The 20650-nt window shown below is 32.5% G+C and overlaps 1 protein-coding gene across 1 annotated transcript; it reads right to left on the bottom strand.

Annotated features, from left to right (window-relative positions):
* Positions 1-370: 370 nt before the first annotated feature.
* LOC148603527 (uncharacterized) lies at positions 371-20283 on the bottom strand. Its single transcript, XM_088551447.1, has 11 exons — positions 20152-20283; positions 10276-10336; positions 8978-9100; positions 6988-7113; positions 5883-6011; positions 4316-4435; positions 3985-4086; positions 3318-3446; positions 1970-2083; positions 624-746; positions 371-378 (listed from the first exon to the last, which is right to left on the bottom strand). The coding sequence occupies exons 1-11, from the start codon at positions 20281-20283 to the stop codon at positions 371-373; spliced, it is 1167 nt and encodes a 388-aa protein (XP_088407573.1).
* Positions 20284-20650: the final 367 nt, after the last annotated feature.

Here is a 20650-nt window from a genome sequence, read left to right as displayed (position 1 = left end):
CTTTCTTAATCACAACTTTAATTCAACGTCGTTTTCAAGCGGAAATAATTGAGTAGTCAAGTTGGCCACGGGCTTTCGTTTTCATTCAGGATGGCTCATTGTTAGAATCTTTTTTCTTTCATTCCTTTGATCATTATTACTCACGACAAACTAAACATAACATTACTTACATCATTTCATTTCATTTATTCATTGCGAAAAATCCTACGTGTGAGTGGCTTAAAACTTAGGTATTTTTTTCAGTACTTACACTAGTTCACAAATTAACTGGAAACTTTTCCATTTATTTTCATTTCATTTTTAAATTCGAAGTCTAATTCCTAATTAAGCCGTGCTCAACAAGTGAGATAATTTAACTCTAATGAATGATTTATAAGTCTAAAAAAAATACCATATCAATCTTAAAAATGTCTCTAATTAGCTCCAAATTGTTTCTTTTGGTAACGGTTCGAATTAAAGATTTGGAGAGGATCTCGCATTCATATACAACTGGAGAGAGAACTACTTTTTCTCACCTGTACAAATATCAGGGTATGATAACTTCGTCTAACCTGTATAATTATACCTCGTTTCACCTGTAGAGTAATACCTCGTTTCACCTGTAGAATAATATCTCGACTCACCTGTACAAATAGCAGGGTTTTCATCATCTTTATATTTGCAATCTGCTTTGCCGTCACAAACTAAACTTTTGTCAATACATCCTGCATTGAAATCACATGAGTACTGCGTATCCTTATCACAATCTAGATAACAAATATATTCACGCATAAGTTTTATGAAAGATGTTTGCAAAAATAAAACACTTCGCCATTCCTACTTTGTTCATCTATTAGTGCCAGCAAAGGTAGTACAATACAGTTAGGTAATTTCTGAAAATTTTGTCTCATTTTGTTGAAATAAAGCTGTTTTGAGGCAGTCAGCACAGAAATTTCAAGTGTTTTGTCATAAAAAAGTGCATATTTTTTTTTAAATTCTTGGTGTGTGGAGGTTCAAGTCATTTATTAGTAATTAAGTGATTATTGTTATAAAATCCAGTAGCCACGGTAACATACTGAAAAAAAATATTACTGAATTTTAGTACAAATCCAGAACTAATAGCCAAATACTATGTGTTATAAAGTATCAGGCACTCAGACACTAGCACAAGATGGAAGTATGCATGGAGTAGGTGGAAAAAGGGTAAAAATAATAAGACCCTTTTCGATTCATTTTCTCGCAATTTTAGTTCCTAAAAATCGTGCGAAATAAAGTATTTTGAAAATAAGCCATCTGATGCTGAGAAGAGAACATAATACGACAGGGGACTGAAACGTTCCGGTACCACTCTTCATTTAAATTATACCTGTTTACCATTACATATATTACATCTGTACATGCTAACTATATTTAGATAATACATCCACCAAATTTCAACTTTTAATTTTAAGTTTTACCAAATTTGACGGGGGTAACTTGGTGTGCGAAAAGGTTCGCCCTAATGTAACTGTATAATGCATCCAAATGCATTTTCCTCCAATGCAAGTTTGACAATGCCGATCGATTGCACGTTTGAGTGAGCGACATCAGAAAAACAATAATTTACCGCACATAAGAATAGCAAACGTGGTTTTTCAAAAAAACTGAGCAAATATTTCTGTTAAAAATTACAAATTTAAAACACAAAAATGCTATCATCAAAAGGGTTACTATGAATCCATTTTAGACGGAATCATGGCTATTACTTCAGTCGAACGATGCAATGATAGTGTGCAAAACATTAGTATTATTAGTTATAAAGCAATGACAACCTCGAAGTTCGAAGTAACAATGGCACAATTTGGAAATATGGCTTCCGTCCTCGTAAACAACACTGCGCCGTGGGGCAGCGTACTTGTAAAATATGTCATGATACATCAAACAATAGCAATCCCTGAAAACAATACAGTTTCGAAATCGGTCCATTGTATGAAAACTCATATTATTATACCTGAACAAAATTTTTCATCGTAAAAGTCTTCACAGTCTCTAAACAAGTCACAAACTAAGCTATCAGGTATACAGGAGCCATCAGAACAGACGTGGTCATACTTATCACATGTGTCTGAAATTAACGTTTAGTATATTTTGTAATTAAAATTTATAAGCATATTGTTTGTTTAGAATAGCAAATGTTAAAAACATATTGTGCCTTGAATATCCGACATGTTTTAAGGGATATGCAAAGATACATTTCGATAAAAAAAAATATTAACTTAAAAAAAAAGACAGGCATTTCGTTGAAAAAGGTCGTAAATTTTCAAAACGGACTTCCTTTTAAACCATATTCGTTAACTGTTTATTTTTGGGATTTTATTTTAAGATTTTATTATTGAAAATACTGAGATTTTTTCCTACCCTGAAACGTTTAACGCGCGTGTAATATTAGCGTTGTAGATGTAATTTTCTTTATTGCGTGAATAGTTAACACGGACAAAACATTAAATCCCCAAGAACAATCATCTACCAGTTTTCATGGCTTAACATTGTTGCCTAGTACAATTTTCGATTTGGTCGATACAAAAACGTAGGTGATACGACATCATTGGTAGTAAGATATTTATAATCGTAATGCATCAAGCACCTGTTCACTTTTTAAGGTAACACTCAAACGTTTCTCAAATATTTGTAAAAAAGAATGACTCATTGTAATAAAACAATGATTCATTCAGTATCTGTCAAAAGCATTGTACGATTAGTCGAGACGAGACCGCAAGTTTGCACAAAAAATGTTCTCAAATACAAAAGAACCCTAGACGACTATTTCGAGTCATATTAGACTGTTATATCTTGATCGGTAATTTTTGGCATATAATTAGAGCGTTACTATTTTACCAGTGACGTAACCATTGACGACGGGATGATAGTGATGACGTTGTTATAGACGACAAGTCACTAATCAGTTATCAGCCCGCCGCTGAAATCTGTGTGCCAATTCCATTCTTATTAAAGGGGGAAACGCAATGTTTTTTCCAAATGTGTGATAATGATTCTCATCAACACAATCTTCCTATCGTTTCTCTCAATCATCATCAACGCAAACAGAAAAAATAAAAAAAATGCAACAATTCAAACAAAAGCTAAGACATCACTGATGATTCTCTTGGTACTTACAGTATAGATTAATTACGAAATTAGCATATGGGTTTAAATACTAGAAAAAAAGTAATAATTTTTAACGATTTTGTTTGCAAACATCTAAAACACCGATACGAGAAAGATAGTCATGTCAAGGAAGATAATGTTGATAGTTTATGATATCATCTATATTTGATGGTTTATATTGTTTCTTAACTTACAACATATTTTTCTTTCGTCGTTGCCAAATGCTGGACAGTCTTTATTCCCGTTGCATATAAGTGTCTTATCTATACATAGCCCAGCACTGCATTGAAATCCATCTGCTCCTTCGCCGGTTTCACAATCACCTTTAAAAATAACGTCAATGTTGAAATCATCATTTTACCTATTTAAAGAGGTCCTAACTCCATGTTCAATTCAATTATAAATTTTAGCATTTAACCTACATGAAATGTTAAGAAAATATATCAGTAAATATGTGTAATGTTTCTTTTAACTGCACTTACACGTGGAGATCAATCAGTGAAAAAATATGTTGGATCAATTATTGATACCAATGCGTTAACTACTAGGGATTTGTCTATATCATCACGAAACTGATGAGAACAAACTCTTATAAATATGACGTAGTTTGCTGAAGACAAACTATCAACATTGACAGGCTACATATTGAAGAATCGTATTTCAAATAAAATAATCACCAGTTTGATATTCATGGGTACTGCTAGTGTTTAGAAATGTTCAACTTTTATCTGTTCTTACACTTTGTTATATGAGAATTTTCTTAAGCAGTAAAACGACTTTGCTTTCAAGCAGAAACTTATTATTTGAGATAATTTACAAGCGGAAAACAGTGTTTCAATGAACAATTTTTTATATACTTACACTCAGCTTCATCACTTCCGTCCTTACAGTCCTTAAATCCATCACAGACCGTACCTATTGGAGCACACTCTCCAGATGAACACTGGAAATTAACACTACAATCTAAAAGAACATAGGATGGCTAATTGTCAGGGTGACAAATATACATATGATATTTTTAATTGTATTGTTACAAATTTTGCTTCATTATGTCTGTGCAAAGCACCTTTGTACATTCCGGACGTTATTTAACCATTTATTTCAATTGGCTAGAGACTAAATAAGACATATGTCCTATCAACGTACAATCGTGTTAATTGTATGTAGGAATAAAGAACATGTGAAATCATACCGACACAGTTTTGTTCATCGCTCCCATCCGGGCAATTTACTATACCATCGCATTTTGTCATTTCTCTGAGACAAGTTTGTCTTTCAGGACAATAATAATATCCACCAGTAGTACAAGGATCTATGTCAAAAGTAAGATAAAACTATCATGACTATAGTAATAAACATTGATAAACGGAGAAATACAGTCACCATAACGTTTTATCATTTATACGAGATGGATTTTCTCTCATAAACTGATGATAAAAATGTTTATTTTTGTTTTTGACGTTGTCGGCGTGCAGTGCAGAATATTATCATTGTTATTATTATCATTATTATTATTATTATTGGTTGTATTTATGATGTCTTAACTTTATGTATATTATTGACATCACACTGCCAATTTGATTGCTTTCTTCATTAAAGAATTTATTTTTAATTTCGTTTTTCTTTTTATTTCTCCAGTATTCGTTTTGTATGGGCTACTAATTTTGGATTGTTCTTTCAGTTCTTTAATATTTGATTTTAGTTGTAGCTATTTTCCTTATTTTTTTTATTATCATTATTATTACTATTTTATTATTTATTTGTTATTATTAATTTATTTTGGCTTTTGTCGTGTTCTATAAAACAATTTTTTAAATAGTTCAGTAGTCATCTAAAACCATTTTAGCCTCTTCATTATGCGTTTAATTTAGATATTTCATATAGCTGCGTCCAGGTTTGACAATCGCCTAGCTGAACAACTGTTTGTAGTATATAAGTGTAAGGTATTTTACAAGAATCAAGTAAAACGAGAAAAAATGGAAACATGCATGTCAAAAACCAACCGATCTGACAATATATTTTCCTCAAGTCGATGCTCTATTTGAAAAGACAATTATTTCATCTCTGCATCACTAGATTTACTCAGAATTTTTCCAATATAAGGTCTCACTAACCACTTCTAACGTTCCATTACTTTACATGTTAAACAAGTAATTTTCAATGTTTCACTGTGAATTCCTAGGACAAATGACACCTTATAGCTGCATACCATTACAAAGCTGGGAAAATAAGGCTTTCAAAATCATTACTCTAATGGTACGATGTCCGTAGAAATTCTTCACAAAATTTACTTGAATAAAAATACTGAAAATCAACATTTTTACCTGTTCTGCTAACTGACAGCATGGAGGCAAATTACTCACACATGTAAACAATATTCATACACTTTTGTAGTAAATTACATATATGATTTTAAAGCACACATTCTCAGCTTTATTTTGACTTCTATTAGGTCTAGGTTCTGTGTGTTTTTGGTACTACATGGGGGGGGGGGGGACATTTGACCCGTAAGTGATCAGTGAGACTTAATGTAAACAAATGGGTTATCTTTCTTTGAAATGTTCATTTGCAGTGCATTTTATTGAAATTTTAACTCAATTTACCCAAATGATATGGAAAATCTTGGTGCAAATAGACAAAGTAAACTTTCAGGATAGCGCTTCATAGCATCTTTCACCCACTGCCTGATTCTTACAGACACTAATACTTAAAATATTTGCAGAGAATAATCAATTATATTTTGAAAGACTACTTCTTACATTTGTAGGGACACATATAATTTGTTTCGTCCTCTCCTGTCGGACAATCTAAATTGCCATCGCAGAACTTGTCAATGGACACACAAGACAAATCAGTAAAACACATTGCTTCTCCTGGATTACATGTATCTTTATAAAAGAAAAACATAAAAGATAAGCTTTATGACTGCAGAAATAATTAAACACTATTCGACCAATTTATTAAAATATTCCCAATATAGAAATCGTATGATAATTTACTTGTGATTGTCATTCGATAATTAACATATGATACTCACATGAATGATTCTCATTTAACATAATTGCTTGCTTATACATGAAGTTGCACGCGTTTCCGTGCTATGCATATGAAGTAGATATCGGAGGGCAAAAAAAATTGCTTACTTCATATGGCCCATCTGTATAAAGCCACACGCCACATTTGAAATAAATCTATCAATTGGAAGCTGAGGTTTTTGCGTCGAAAACAAATTCTTCTTTCATTCCATACAGTGGAAAAGGGAACGTGGAAAAAAGTCCTACGGTGCAGGAAGTTGATATCAGAGAGCAACCGAAATAGCATACAACATAAGCCCAATCTACATGAGGCCACACACCAAATTTGAAATCAATTCATCTATTGGAAGCCGAAATAATTGCGACAAAATATTTCGACGGACGGACAGACGGAATGACGGAGAATGAGTTGATTCCATGATACACCCACTCTTTGAATGGGGGTAAAATATTATTATCACATATTCCGTGAAAATATGCCATATCATATGTAAAATGGGAACTATGTTAGTTATATCAAGCTCGTTTCATATGATAATCATCTGTTGCACTTTTATATGCGAGTAAAGAATAAAACTGTTTTCTTCATAACGATTTGTTATATTTGCCGGTTTTTGTGTTTGTTTTAGTATTCGATTACATGAAGCTCGACAAGTTAACCAACCTCTCCTTATAGACAAGGTTATCATAGTCATAAATGTATCAAATTTAACCATTCACTAACTGTTCATATTATGTATTTATTAGCATAAGGTTTATTTATTTTATTTATTTAATTTTTTTTTATTTCCTAAAGCAGTTCACAGATTAAGACAAGGTTTCTACTCACAATTGTTGCACAGTGTTGCAAACTCGTCGTCACCCGTAATTCCACAATCAATAACTTTGTCACAGATTTTTTCATTTGATATACATCCTTGATTAAACATACACCTGTATTGTCCCTTTTCACATTCTAAAAATGAAATTACATGCTTTTTACCCTTTTGTTTCAGTATCAGTGTTATTCGTGGGGAATAATTTTTTGTTGTTTTTCGTGGATTTGGTATACCCCCGAAATTTGGTTCCTATCAAAAAGAAAATTTCTTATTCATTTACGAGGTGGAGTTGTCAATTCAACCAATTCAAGAATCTACAAACAAACACTTTTTCCTTTAACCACGAAAATTTGTATTCACGAATTAAGTACTTTTACAGAACTTCATACCCTGACTTTCAGTTTCGTTCTATTTTGTTTATTTACCTTCTTCTGGATATGCTAAAAAAACGTTGTCAAACATACAAATTAACTACTTGTCTTATTATATGAATGACTGGAATTTATTTGCAGTGACATGGCATCCAGCACGATAAAAAAACTGCTTTAGTACATAGTAAATATCGGTAAAAATACCGAAGTGGGGACACTAGGACAATTCAAATACGTCAAAATGCATTGCCATAGCGTAAAAAAAAGATCAAAGAGGTTTTAATAACACATGATTGACACCTTGTTAAGAAGAGTCGGTAAACATAATTATGTTAACACTACACGTGCGGTCGACAAATCACTTTGAATCGACGTAAGCATTGTTCTTACAGTTGCTTTATCTTTTTTATCACCTGAAACGTTCTGATTAGCTAGATAAGTACTGTAAAAATAAGCTATTAGAATGAATTGTCATCGTGTTAAGGCAGCTTAAAATATGTATCATTGAAGTACTAATACAAACTAAACGGTTGTCCCAAAAAGTGAGAAGAATTGGATTTCCTTTTTTAATTCCAAGCAAGAAGCTTATAGGAGCCTGAATCGCTCACCTGGTAAAATGTTTGCCAATAAGTATAACAAGGAGTTGTTTGACAATTTTGACTTAATAAGACTTATCGACTTATAATAAGGATTATTTTTAATTGAAAGTTTCCTTTTTTAACTATTATAGTTTTCAAGATATTGGCTCAAAACATAATTTTTTTTGCCTTTCAAGGTCAATAACTCTAACAAGGAGTTGTCCATCACCTTTGATTTCCTGCAAACTTCTGTAGGCCTCATCATAAAGATCACGGAGGGAAATTTTCTTTCTATCTGTGATGGTTTTCAAGATATGGGCAGAAAACTGTAAAAGAACGTTAATTTTCACCTTTCAAGGACAATGACTCCAACAGGGAGTCATCTGACAACTTTGATCAAATGCAGGCTTTTGTGGGGATGATAACAAGAATTATTTCCACAAGTGAAAGAATTTGGCTAACGGTTTTGGATATAAATGCAAAAACACTTCTTGAATATAAATGCGAAAACACTTCTTGGATATAAATGCGAAAAAAACTTCTGACAGATATCCCTTTGTTCTATTTTTTCCAAATATCAAAAATCCCATCAGATCTATGCAAAATACCCTAAGAAATATTCATACTAGGTTCTTATTGGTCTGAAAGTTTCAGATGAGAAGATTTTAAAAATAAGAAGAAAAGGTCGAAAAGGGCAATAATTTCATCATGGCTTAGCAGTGACCACATATATTATCTCATCATGCTGACAACCTCTGCCTTGTCAGAATGTGACTAAACCTTACGGTTTTAGAGTTATATGCGAAAAACTTCTGTCTGACCCCTATTTTCTATCTTTGGTAACGGCGACAATGTTCTTCGACGGATCAAAAATCCCCACATTAGTTCTATAAAGGATACCCTTTGCTTCCAATTGGTCAGAAGAGAAGAGTTTTGAAAAAAAATTAAATGACGACGACGACGGACGCCAAGTGATTTTTTTTTCATCCTTATTTTAATATCTGTACAAAGTGTAACCAACCAACCAGCTAACAACAATAAACTTTATGTACCTCCGCATAGTTTTTCATCTTCAAAAGATAAGCAGTCAGCATAACCATCACATACCCATTCTGATGATATACATCTATCTTTGTCTGTTATACCACACCAAAAGTTGGTTTCCTCACAAAAGTCTAAGGTTGAAAGTCACAAATGTGAGTACTACACATTTGACTGATATATAAAAAAATTCTACCAATAGAGCTTTTAAAAAATCACTCACAAGTCTGTTAAGATTTGTATTGAAAGGGTACCATTTCAATTAAGATTCCATTAATCGCATGTACTTCGATACGAGTTATCTATTATCCCAGTAACTTCATACAGTTTAGTTACCGGAATTTGATTCATTTATATCTGCTGTCACAAACATAAAATGTGAGTGAAGACTAAGTACAGGAGTAAAAATGTCGAATGTTATTTTGACTCAGTAGCAAATCACTAAAATCTTGGTGGATCCTCTCTTACCATTAACCATTCACTTGTAAGAGTGGATTTGCGGAAGAATGTTTCTCCCCACCTTTGCTAATCTGTCGTTTATTCACTTGATATGTTTTATTTTTGTTGTAATTTGATATTACTTAATTGATATTTTATATGCAGAATTAAGTCTGCTTTATACGATTTTTGAATAAATGACCTTTTTCCATCGATTTGATTTCTTATTTATAGCAAAACAAGCTCGGGCTCTGAGTTTGTGTATCAAAGTGTGTAATAATGATGTCTGTCTGTCTTAAATCTACATTAATAATTTGTGTTATAGATCCACATACATCGAGTAAAGCCGACAACATTGCCGTTTCCGTTCATTATATTATTGGTTTCCACCTGACTATGTGGCCAAAAATGATAAACAAAAAAAAACTATATCTGATCAATACTTCGAACCATAAAATAATTGTCAGGTTCGATTATGGCTACAATTGCATTTGTCGTTGAGGTGTAATTGTCCTTCTACTTCGAACTTCATGTGTATTTTCTTTTTATTTTTTTAATATGTTTTATGTAAAAGAATACGTTACTTCAATTATAGAACATTGTTAATTTGTAACTTAAAAGTATATATGACTTGACGCTCAAAAACCGATTGTGTACATATGAATCGTATCAGTTTGTTATACATCTTTGAAATTGAAAGTTTAAACAGTTGTTGTTTTGGGTTTTTTTTATTTTCTGATTGTTTTACTGTTCATTTGTCTTTTTCATTTTCTATCAGCATAAAAATAAAAATTTGCGTTTCCACATATTTAAATGGATATTATGTTTAAAGAATAATAAATTCATTTCGAAAGGTCTGAACTAATCTTACCACCGCCTTGGAAAAGAATAACTACCATAAACACAACTGACGTAAAACGGTTTGGAAGCATCTACAAACACAGAAAAAAAAATGTTTTACCATTCAAACACATTTATGTTTATTCTGAACATTTTTATATTGATTATGCGAGGTCTTTGTGCTGGTATTAAAAGTACAAATTTTAAATATACATGCTTTTTATTACTTTAGCCCGACCACGAATGAGTGAAATCTAGTTTACAATGCAAGTCGAGTCAGATATTATAGAGAATATTCAGTATGCATAATTTTTTCTACTATTTTCTCCAGAATCGTGGTTCCCTTGATTATTTTTTCTCCAGCAGTTACTACAATTTTGCTTGCATTGAAATGACCATCATATGCTATCATTATAATATGAAATTAGTCAAGAATGCTTTTAGACAGGTACAAAGCCAGAACTAGAGGCTCAAGAAAGCCTGAATCGCTCACCTGGTTAACCATTTGCTTATTTGAAAAACTTGGTAATGTGACAGGCTAAGTTGAAAATAACTGACTTGTCAAATGCAGGAAATGTTTTAATAGCATTTTTATGACCTGAACCAGAATATTTTGCTGAAAGCAACAGTTCTTGAATTAATTTTTAAAAAAAATGTCTTCCGACTCCTACGTTGTATTATAGTATAGGCAGCCATATCAATTCACGAATTAAAAATCACAAGTCATTTCGAGCACAATACACTAAAAAACCAATGTGCTCATTGTCATTAAATGATCTTAAATGGTTTGAGAGAAGATTATCAAAGTTGTGCATCTGGAAAAAAAATAAAAATTGTTTCAGGAGCATAACTCCTACATCAGAAAACGAATCGTTTTGAAATTTTCGGCATTGGCCGGTCTCATGATGCTGACCAATATTACACCACAAAACAAAACAAAATTATTAAAAGCGACAGTTTTTTAGTAATTTGCAAAAACTGCCTTCTGAACCTTATGTTCTACTTTTAGTAACAGTAGCCATGTATTTTCACGGATTAAAATTCCCATCGTTATTTTGTGTGTAATACCCTCAGGAACAAATATGCCAACTTTCATTGAATTCATTGATGTTAGAGAAGATTTCCGAAGGCGTACATATGAAAAAAACAAAACAAAACGAAAAACAAAGAATGCGTTGTGGGCTATAACTCCTACATCGGTTGACGGATTGTTTTGAACAATTCAGCGGAAGTCAATTTCATTATGTGGTTTAAAGAATATTTTGGTAGAGGTCAACGTACGCTATTCTAGAGAGAAAGAAATTAAGGGAACCAAGATTATGGTTAAAATCAGAAGAAGACTTGACAGGGTAAATTGACCCACACAACAAAGAATATGAAATAACCAAAATCACACATACAAAAATACAAATGAGTAAATGCCCAACTTTGACTAAACTAAATTTTGGAAAATGGAAAGCGTCCGCAGCTTTTCTAAAGTTGCTCATAAAAAGGTAAGTCCGAGGTAAACGACGGTGACAAGGAAAACTATGACATGGTGAACAAATCGGTTCTCGTGGTATATATGAACAAATTATTAAATTATGATCGCTTTAAAACTTGCAAAATTCTTAGATATGGAATAAAGCAACAAAAAAACAGACAGTACATAAATTATTTATATTGAATTTATGAAGGCGAATAAAGAATAATAAGAATGATAATTTACAGTTACAATGTATATAAAGTTGATTTTTACAGTGTTTTGTAACTTACCATGAGTGTATTGGATATGGACTGCAGTGCATTATATTTTGACAAATTTTATATACCTATGAGGATAATGGTTATCAACTTAAATCACATCTACTTAAATGTTGAATATCCTAGCACAATATGTGCCACTTTGGTCAGCTTTAATTGTCCTTAGTGTTACATCAATTACTTTTTAAGTATTTGATTATTTGACTAATATTTAAACTTGAGAATGACGTAAAATATCATGTCCTTTTACATGTATACACGTACGTTTAAGGTATTTTAAGGTTATGTTTAAGTAGCTGTCTTTGTAAAAATCATGCAAAATCTGAAAAGTGTGATACACCCCCAAAAAAGCTACATATTTTTATTTTTGTAATTAAGTATGGGTCTATATTATGAAATGTGTAATTATTCATTCAAATCTGTCTGCTCTTAGGAGATAATCAATATTGAAAATCCAATAGATTCTATTGTATTTGAGTGTCTTTTACAGAGTTATCTCCCTTACTTTCGAATTCTACAGTGCATTCTATACATTTTTTATCCCATGAGCACGGGTTATATGGAAAACCAAATGTTCATTCCTGTTTACTAAAGCATTTTAAACAAAATGTCAAAAATAAAAATATGTAGGCTTTCCAACCATGTATCACATTGTGCATGATTCTTAGCTGGAGTGCTACTTAACTCTTCAACCGTTTGTTGTTGTTTTCCACTACGAACTCAGTGCACAAATGTTTATATTTTCTGATGCATCGAATATATTATTAACGAGGGAGGCATGTTTTTAAGATAACTGTTATAGAGAAATATATTGTTTACTCATCCATTGAAAAACAATAAATGATTCAATATTTCCCTCTTACTTCACAATGTAGATTTCAAATAAAAATATTGATTTCGGTTGCTACTGAATATAAATAAGTTTTCTGCGTTTGGACGAACCCCAGACTTCTCCTCATTTTGTTTTTCGATTAAAGAGGGTCAGTGCGTAAGTATATGCAAAATAACGAAGAGGTACTAATTCTTATTTGAGTCGATTGCCTACAAACAAAAGTAAGAATGTTTGTACAAAATGTGAAAAAAGATCAGTTCTGCTCGTGACTTTGTTTAGCTTGCATAGTTTGGCTCTATTAAATAACTGTTTTGCAAAATATGAAAAAGTGTATCTATCGCTTTTAATAATTGCTAATGTCTATTTGCTAAAAGTTTCTTAAAAACTAAATAGTAAGTAAATTTGTATTCTGTATTTTGCACTATTTCTTTTAAATAAAAAACTTAATTTTAAAATAAATACTGGTAATAGTATACATTTTCATTTTATAATCTTTTCTTCTAACAATAAGATGTAGCTGAATAAATAAGGTACTGCTAAATTTGGCGGCCTCTATACTCTTTATCTTTGTATTTTTCTTGGCTTATTTGCGATACTTATCTCCCGTTTCCCATTTAAACGCTTCCAATTTTGAACGATATCTTGCATTCATTTCTATTACTTCTTCGTTGCAACTAATTTTTGGCGACACTCACTTTGCGTTGCCATTGCGTTTTTTTAATCGTGGCATAAAATGAATGGAATATCCTTTTATCGTAAGTTTTTTTATCATTTTAAAACTATTGTGCCAATGAACATTAAAAAGGTGTAACTTCTTTGTATCGAAGGTGAATATAATAAACACAAACTGTTTCATCTTTGTTTTTATGATAATGAATACCGAATTGTAAAAATTATTGGAGAATTCTCGGCTGGAAACATCAAAAAGTATTAAGTTAAAGGGACTTAAACATACACGAGAAACACAGTCCAAATAAAAAAGGGGAACAACTCGGTTGCTAAAGATCGAATAGAGCGCATAATGTGTTGTCCAATGAAATGGGTGAACGTGTTTGACAGATGACATTATTGTACCATTCCTTATAGTTGAGATGCGCTTTATATTTCAAAATAGTTACTACTCTTATTGTTCATTATTTTAAGTAAGGAGTTTTTGAAGACAGTCAAAACTACATTTTTTCAACCTGGGTACATAGACCAGATGCACCAATGGGATGAGCGTTTTCTTCTGCATTTTAGACATTCTCCGAGTTGCTAAAAAAAGGCACATACCTGCGAATGACGACGGAGAAAACAAGAATGCAAATTCGTCATTGATTGTTTCGAATACACTCTTCGATAATAGTTTTCTTGCTCTTAAGTTTTTATGAAAACAATGGTATATGCTTTCATTGTATTTAGTAGTTATATGTTTTATATTAGCCTAAAAATATTGCGATGTTCAGACTAAGTTCAGACTTTTATTCAAATGTCGTTCTTGATTTTTCAGGTACCTTTAAAGTTTGCCTTGTCATCAAATTTCAAAATGCAAACAAGGATTCCCAAGCAGCAATTTAATTTTAAACAATAACTACTTATTTATTCCAGATAGTAAATAAGAAGGCCCAGAAACTTAGTATGTGAAGATATGAATATAGAATTCCCATGCATTCATGCATTAGTTAGTGTTTAGAATTTAGTGAAATGCATTGCAAAGGTTTATGTAATATCCTAACCAGGTAATAAATATCTAAGTTTATTTAATCTTATATGCGTAGATACTTGTAATAAGTTAAAAGGTGAATTAAAAAAAATGTATACATATTTTAAAATCACGTAGTCGCTTCACATGCATTGCTTAACATGGACAATTTTTGAAAGATTTGTGAGCATGTATAGTATATATGCAAAGATTTTTTAAAAATTTTGAGTATGAAATATTTGTTAATCCAAATACTGATTTAAGTTTTATATTAAATGATAATCACCATTGGGAGCAACCATTTGATTTCTAGCTTGTCCTCGAATTTTTTTTCAAGAGTAATCAAGGGAACCAAGATTCTAGCAGAACAAAAAACATAAAGTAACTAAAAAATACATACAAAGTAACGAAAGTAAATTAGCAACTCGGGATCCACTAAAAAGTGGGAGCATGGACAAGGTACACCGGTAGGGTAAGCGTACCCTGCTTTCCTAGAAACACCCGCCGAGTTGCTCATAAAAAGCCAAGTCCGGGGTAGACGAAAGGAAAACTATAATGTAACAAACCATATATTGATTTCTCGCTACCCCACACTAACCCACTCGGCGGAATTAAACTATATTACTTGTGACATTTATCGTTTGCCAAGGCATTTATGTCGAGCAGTTACCACTAACACATGAGACTGGACACAATTCACGCTATTCTTGATAAGATATCCCTATAATAAATGTCAAACAGGTCATCATACTTATCGGCATCACAGTCATGCCAAATAACTAATCAAATATTTATAAATAATATCGAACACTAAAAGAGCGCCACACCAAAAAAATATGTTGTAAACTAAAGAACAAGAATACTGCACATTACAACACTTACCACAATGCACAAGAACATCAAACTAGCCAACAAACCATACTGAAAGAAAACTAAAGTAGCAAGCCAAATACACAAAAACACCACACACTAGCAAACCAATTTTACTGGGCATGAACTTAAAAACTAACTAGAATTTAAACGAAACTTTCTACATCTTCAACGAACATTGTCCATGTAGATTTACACCGATTTCACTCTATGATATCTTTTTAAAAACGAAAGTGCTAAGTGTGTAAAAAAATCTAAGTTTTGACACATGTGGGGAGGAGCTATTCAAAGGATATCTGTTGTGATGCCATTTTGACACCTGTGGAGAAGATCTATTCAAAAATATCTCTGTTAAATTGTGATGCCATCATGGCACCTGTGGAGAGGAGCTATTCAAAAGGATTTCTGTTGTGATGTTTTCTTGAAACCTGTGGAGAAGATCTATCCAATCAAAAATATATCTGTTGTGATGCAATCTTGACACATGTGGAGAGGAGCTATTCAAAAAGATCTCTGTAGTGATGCCATCTGGCCCCCTGTGGAGAGGAGCTATTCAAAAAGATCTCTGTAGTGATGCCATCTGGCCCCCTGTGGAGAGGAGCTATTCAGAAAGATTTCTGTTGTGGCGCTATCTTGACACCTGTGCTCATTCCGGCGTATTTTCACCCTGGCTACTTATTTTGCTCTGTCTGTCATGTGGAGAGGAGCTACTCAAAAGGATCTCTGTTGTGATGCTTTCTTGATTCCTGTGGAGAGGAGCTATTCAAAAAGATCTCTGTAGTGATGCCATCTGGCCCCCTGTGGAGAGGAGCTATTCAAAAAGATCTCTGTGGTGATGTTATCTTTCTACTAGTTGGAAAAGCACATAAGTTATCCTTTAAAAAACAAAAGTGTTAAGTGTGTAAGGAATATAAGTTTTGACAGCTGTGGACAGGAGCTGTTCAAAAGGATCTCTGTTGTGATACCATTTTGACACCTGTGGAGGGGAGCTTTTCAAAAGGATCTCTGTTTTGATGCTATCTTGACACCTGTGCTCATTCCGGCGTATTTTCACCCTGGCTACTTATCTTGCTCTGTCTGTCTATGCATCTGAACAATCATAAAAAATCAAAATGCACCAGGGTGTACAAGCCGAATAGCGTCCCAATTTTAGAGAAAGAAATATTTTTACTCTGTTGTAAAAGTCAAAATAGTCAGTTGCGCTAAAATCTGACGAACATCTTTTCAAATGCCAGGCAACCTTTGTAATAATCGTTGCAGAAAAGTAAAATTCTTCAGATATAATTTGTAAGAAGTATGTATGATACAATTATAACTCTCCATTCATTAGTCGGTCACAATTTTTAATTCTCGTCGATCTTCGAAACAGTGATAGCCCTTACCCATTGTTTATATTTAACACAAAATTACAATCAACACATTATACTTAATGGCTTCAAGAAAACTGTTTCAATTAGTCTGGAAGTTAAAATCTGAGTAAATTTACATCTTGTGAGTTCAAAATTGACAAAAAAATGTTTTTTTAAGGATAGATTTTAACGAAAGGAAGTTTTATATAATCGAAGAATTACTTCAACAAGATTTTCGGTATCACAAAGCTCACAATTTATTTATTTATGTATTTTTTGACCGATAAAAGGAACTCACTCTCAAATACAGATGCACTTGTAAATGATTAATACGTGCGAGAATATCTCTCCTTTTGTTTTACGGCAATTTCCTAAAGGTTACAGACCACCAATTCAACCAATGAGCATTCGGAACGTACGCAAAAATAGTCCTACGCAAAAATTACCCCTGTTCCTCATAGTGCTGTGAAAAAAGTTCTCATCTTATTTAAAAAATTTAAACAGTTTCTGAAAGGAAAAACATTTCTGTACATTTTATAGGTGCATTTTGCTTCTTGTGATGTGAAGCCTAATCTCCATAATGATTTTTAAATATACCCCTATCTTGTGAAAACACTGGGATTTCCCATGCTATTTATAGACCCTTCACTTCCGGTGACCAGTACTGCACTGCAAGTCTGCTAACCCCACATGCCATTCTGAGGATTGTGAGCTGACATATGTAGAATCATGCTGATATATAGTCCTCTGCAGGTTAAAGTTAAGGTAAAGTCCAGAGAAGCCATTGAATATTGTGAAATTAGCATAGAAGCCTATGGAAAGTGGAATTAGTGGTTTTTAGCCTAAACAAGGCACGGACAGCTCGATACTCACTCAATAAGTTAACTAAACCGTTGAATAGACTCATTCGTAATGGATATTGTTATGATATTGTTGTCAAATAGTTAAGAATGGCATTATTTGGTATTCATATTGATTTACTCATAGGGTTTTACATAGAAATTAAAACACTATATTTAAAAGCAGTTTTTTGGCATGATATGGATTGTGTCATTATTGTATTACTTAAAATGTTCCGTGATTCTCAACCGCTCAAGGGAAGAATTGGAATTGATTCAACATACGATGGGGACATAGTTTTTTGTAGGTTTAAACTGGTCTGGATCTGGCATGTCAGTTATCTGCTAGTAGTCCTTAGTTTGTACATTTGTGTAATTTATATTCAGTTTCTTAATTTTCCTTGTAACAAGGGGCTCAGACCTTTTTGAATTGATTTTTATGTGTGTTTCAGGTAGTAGACCTGGGCTACGCCCAAACTTTTCCCATTATTCAAATTTTTTTTTAATTTGTACATGATATTACACTAACTGTGGTGCATTATGTGTCATTTTTTAAAGAAAATTCACCGTGCAGATTTAGAACAACGAAAACTAAAATATTGTTATATTTAGAAATCTGAATTATTGGCCAAACTGAACTATATCTGGTATTTAAGGGTTATTTTGACAATATATTTTTTTAATAAATAACTGAATATTAAGTCAAATCACTTTAAAGGATTTAACATGACATTTTTATTCCCTCTATTTTGTAGAAGAGATACTAGGCTTTATATTTATCATAATAACAAAAAGGAGGGTAATTTTCAGCTATTTGTTTTTGTAAGAACCTTTATTTTGCAAAAAAAAAAAATCCATCATTCAATTTTTGTACAAACCTGATATTATATGGACTATTCGTATGCAATTCAAAAAACAAATTTTAAAGAAAAGTTCACCGTGTATTTTCTTTAAAATGTTTTAATGATTGTAGGGTAAGGCATAGAAATATTTTTTTGAATAATTAATCATTATGGCTAAAATGATGTTAATATTCAGGAAGGTTACCAAATATCAAATTATGAAGACTTACATTGACAAAAGAGCATTGACGGGCACAGCTTGAGTCAACTTCTATTGCAAATAAATATCACACAAATATTCATACTTCTGCACAAAGGGACGAACTTATATGCTATATATAGTCCAATGATGGAAAGAGTCGTATGATGAAAAAAGCTACAAAATGAAAACAGAAAGCTTGCAGTCTTGTACGGAATTATTAAAAAAAGTATATTTTTTTAACTCTAAAAGGTTTAGGAGTTATAAAAATGGCAAGGGTTTTGGTTAGCCGTACTGTCCTCGTCACAGAGATTATTTTCATATTTCAATTTGAATATTTCATCTAAAAGAATCTTGGTTTACAGTAGAAGGCATCATTTCAAACATTTTCCCACCTTATAAAAATAAATTCCTCAATGAAACGTTTAATCAATTCTTCAAAAGAACAGAGTTGCTCATTTACTTTTGTTACTTTGTATGTATGATTTTAGTTACTTTATGTTCTTTGTTGTGTATGTCTGTTTTCCATGTTTGGTCTTTGTCCCTGGATTACATTCTTTTGATTACCCCTATAACCTTGGTTCCCTTGATTACTCTTTCAAAAGAACAGAGACATCTATGTTCTAGAAGTTGAGGTCTCACTAACCACTTCTAACGTTTCTATTACTTTACATGTTAAAAAAGTAATTTTCAAAGTTTCACTGTGAATTCCCAGGACAAATGACATCTTAAAGTTGCATACCGTTGCGAAGCTTGGAAAATAAGGCTTCCAAAATCATTATGCTAATGGTCCGATGATTGTAGAAATTCTTCACAAAATTTACTTCAAAACAAATTATACTGAAAATCCATATTTTTACCTTTTCTGCTAACTGACAGCATGGAGGCAAATTACTCACACATGTAAAAAATATTCATACACTTTTGTAGTGAATTACATATATGATTTTAAAGTACACATTCTCAGCTTTATTTTGACTACTTTTAATCATAATACACACAAATAATGCACTTACAATGCAAATGTCTTGGTTCAGTGCGTTTTTGGTACTACATGGGGGGTGGGGTGGTCATTTGACCCGAAAGTGGTTAGTGAGACCTGAACCCATTCGTGGAGTTATTTCCCTTTAACATCAGTATCACTTTAAAGCTTTCATATTATGAGTCATTCAAACGTTCTAGTGACTAAAATCTTTTCAATTTGGTTTACCTCCCTGATGAGTACTTCTTGTATACAATTAATATTTTGATTATGATCTTCCTACATATTGGATTTTAATGCTGCTGATGAGAGGTTACTTCTTGAAACACGTGTACAGCATATCGAAATTTACAATATATAACACTGGTATTTTTTGTATTTATTTACCCCAGGTATCCTACTTTAATTGTGTAATATTTTTTCCGCAGTGGCCAGATTTTGAAGGGGGGAATGTGATTACGCCAAAGTACTTTAACCCCGCCGCATTTTTTGCGCCTGTCTCAAGTCAGGAATTTCTGGCCTCTGTATGTCTAGTTTCGTTTTCACCTTTAGTTTATTTTTTTATCTTACTGGACTATATGGGGACAACTCTTTCGTAGTGCTTGTGTATAATGGTGTTTTGGCGCCAGCTGGAACCTGCTCTGTGGTATGACGGTTTCTTCGTCTTTCATTGGAGACCAATGGGTGGTCTTGGGCCGACATTTTCATCCCGATGGGGTTGTTGTCTCACTGATATTCACACCATAACTATTGTCTTTTACCTCTTACATGAATTTTTCGGGGTTATAGGTAGTCAAATATGAGAATGTTGTAACAATATAGGACTGCCATTACGCTTCTCCGTTTGTAATGTCTGTTGCGTCTTTTACTTTGTTTCAAAATTAATGGAATGGTGGTAAACGACATTCCATCATGGTAGAACTTCACGTCTTCGTTATTATGAAAGCCTATTTTTAGGTTTTTTTTCATGTAATCAAAATGCTTAATAATGGTTTCATGATCACAGACTAGCAGATATTTCTTCGGCGAGTCTAATAAAAGATTGAATTCTGGGGTTAATGTCTCGAGA

This window comes from Perna viridis, chromosome 11 (genome assembly GCF_037379345.1).
Source record: "Perna viridis isolate PV_CMFRI_1.1 ecotype Kerala chromosome 11, ASM3737934v1, whole genome shotgun sequence".
Lineage (NCBI taxonomy): Eukaryota > Metazoa > Mollusca > Bivalvia > Mytilida > Mytilidae > Perna > Perna viridis.
This window is presented reverse-complemented; position numbering and strand designations above follow the sequence as displayed.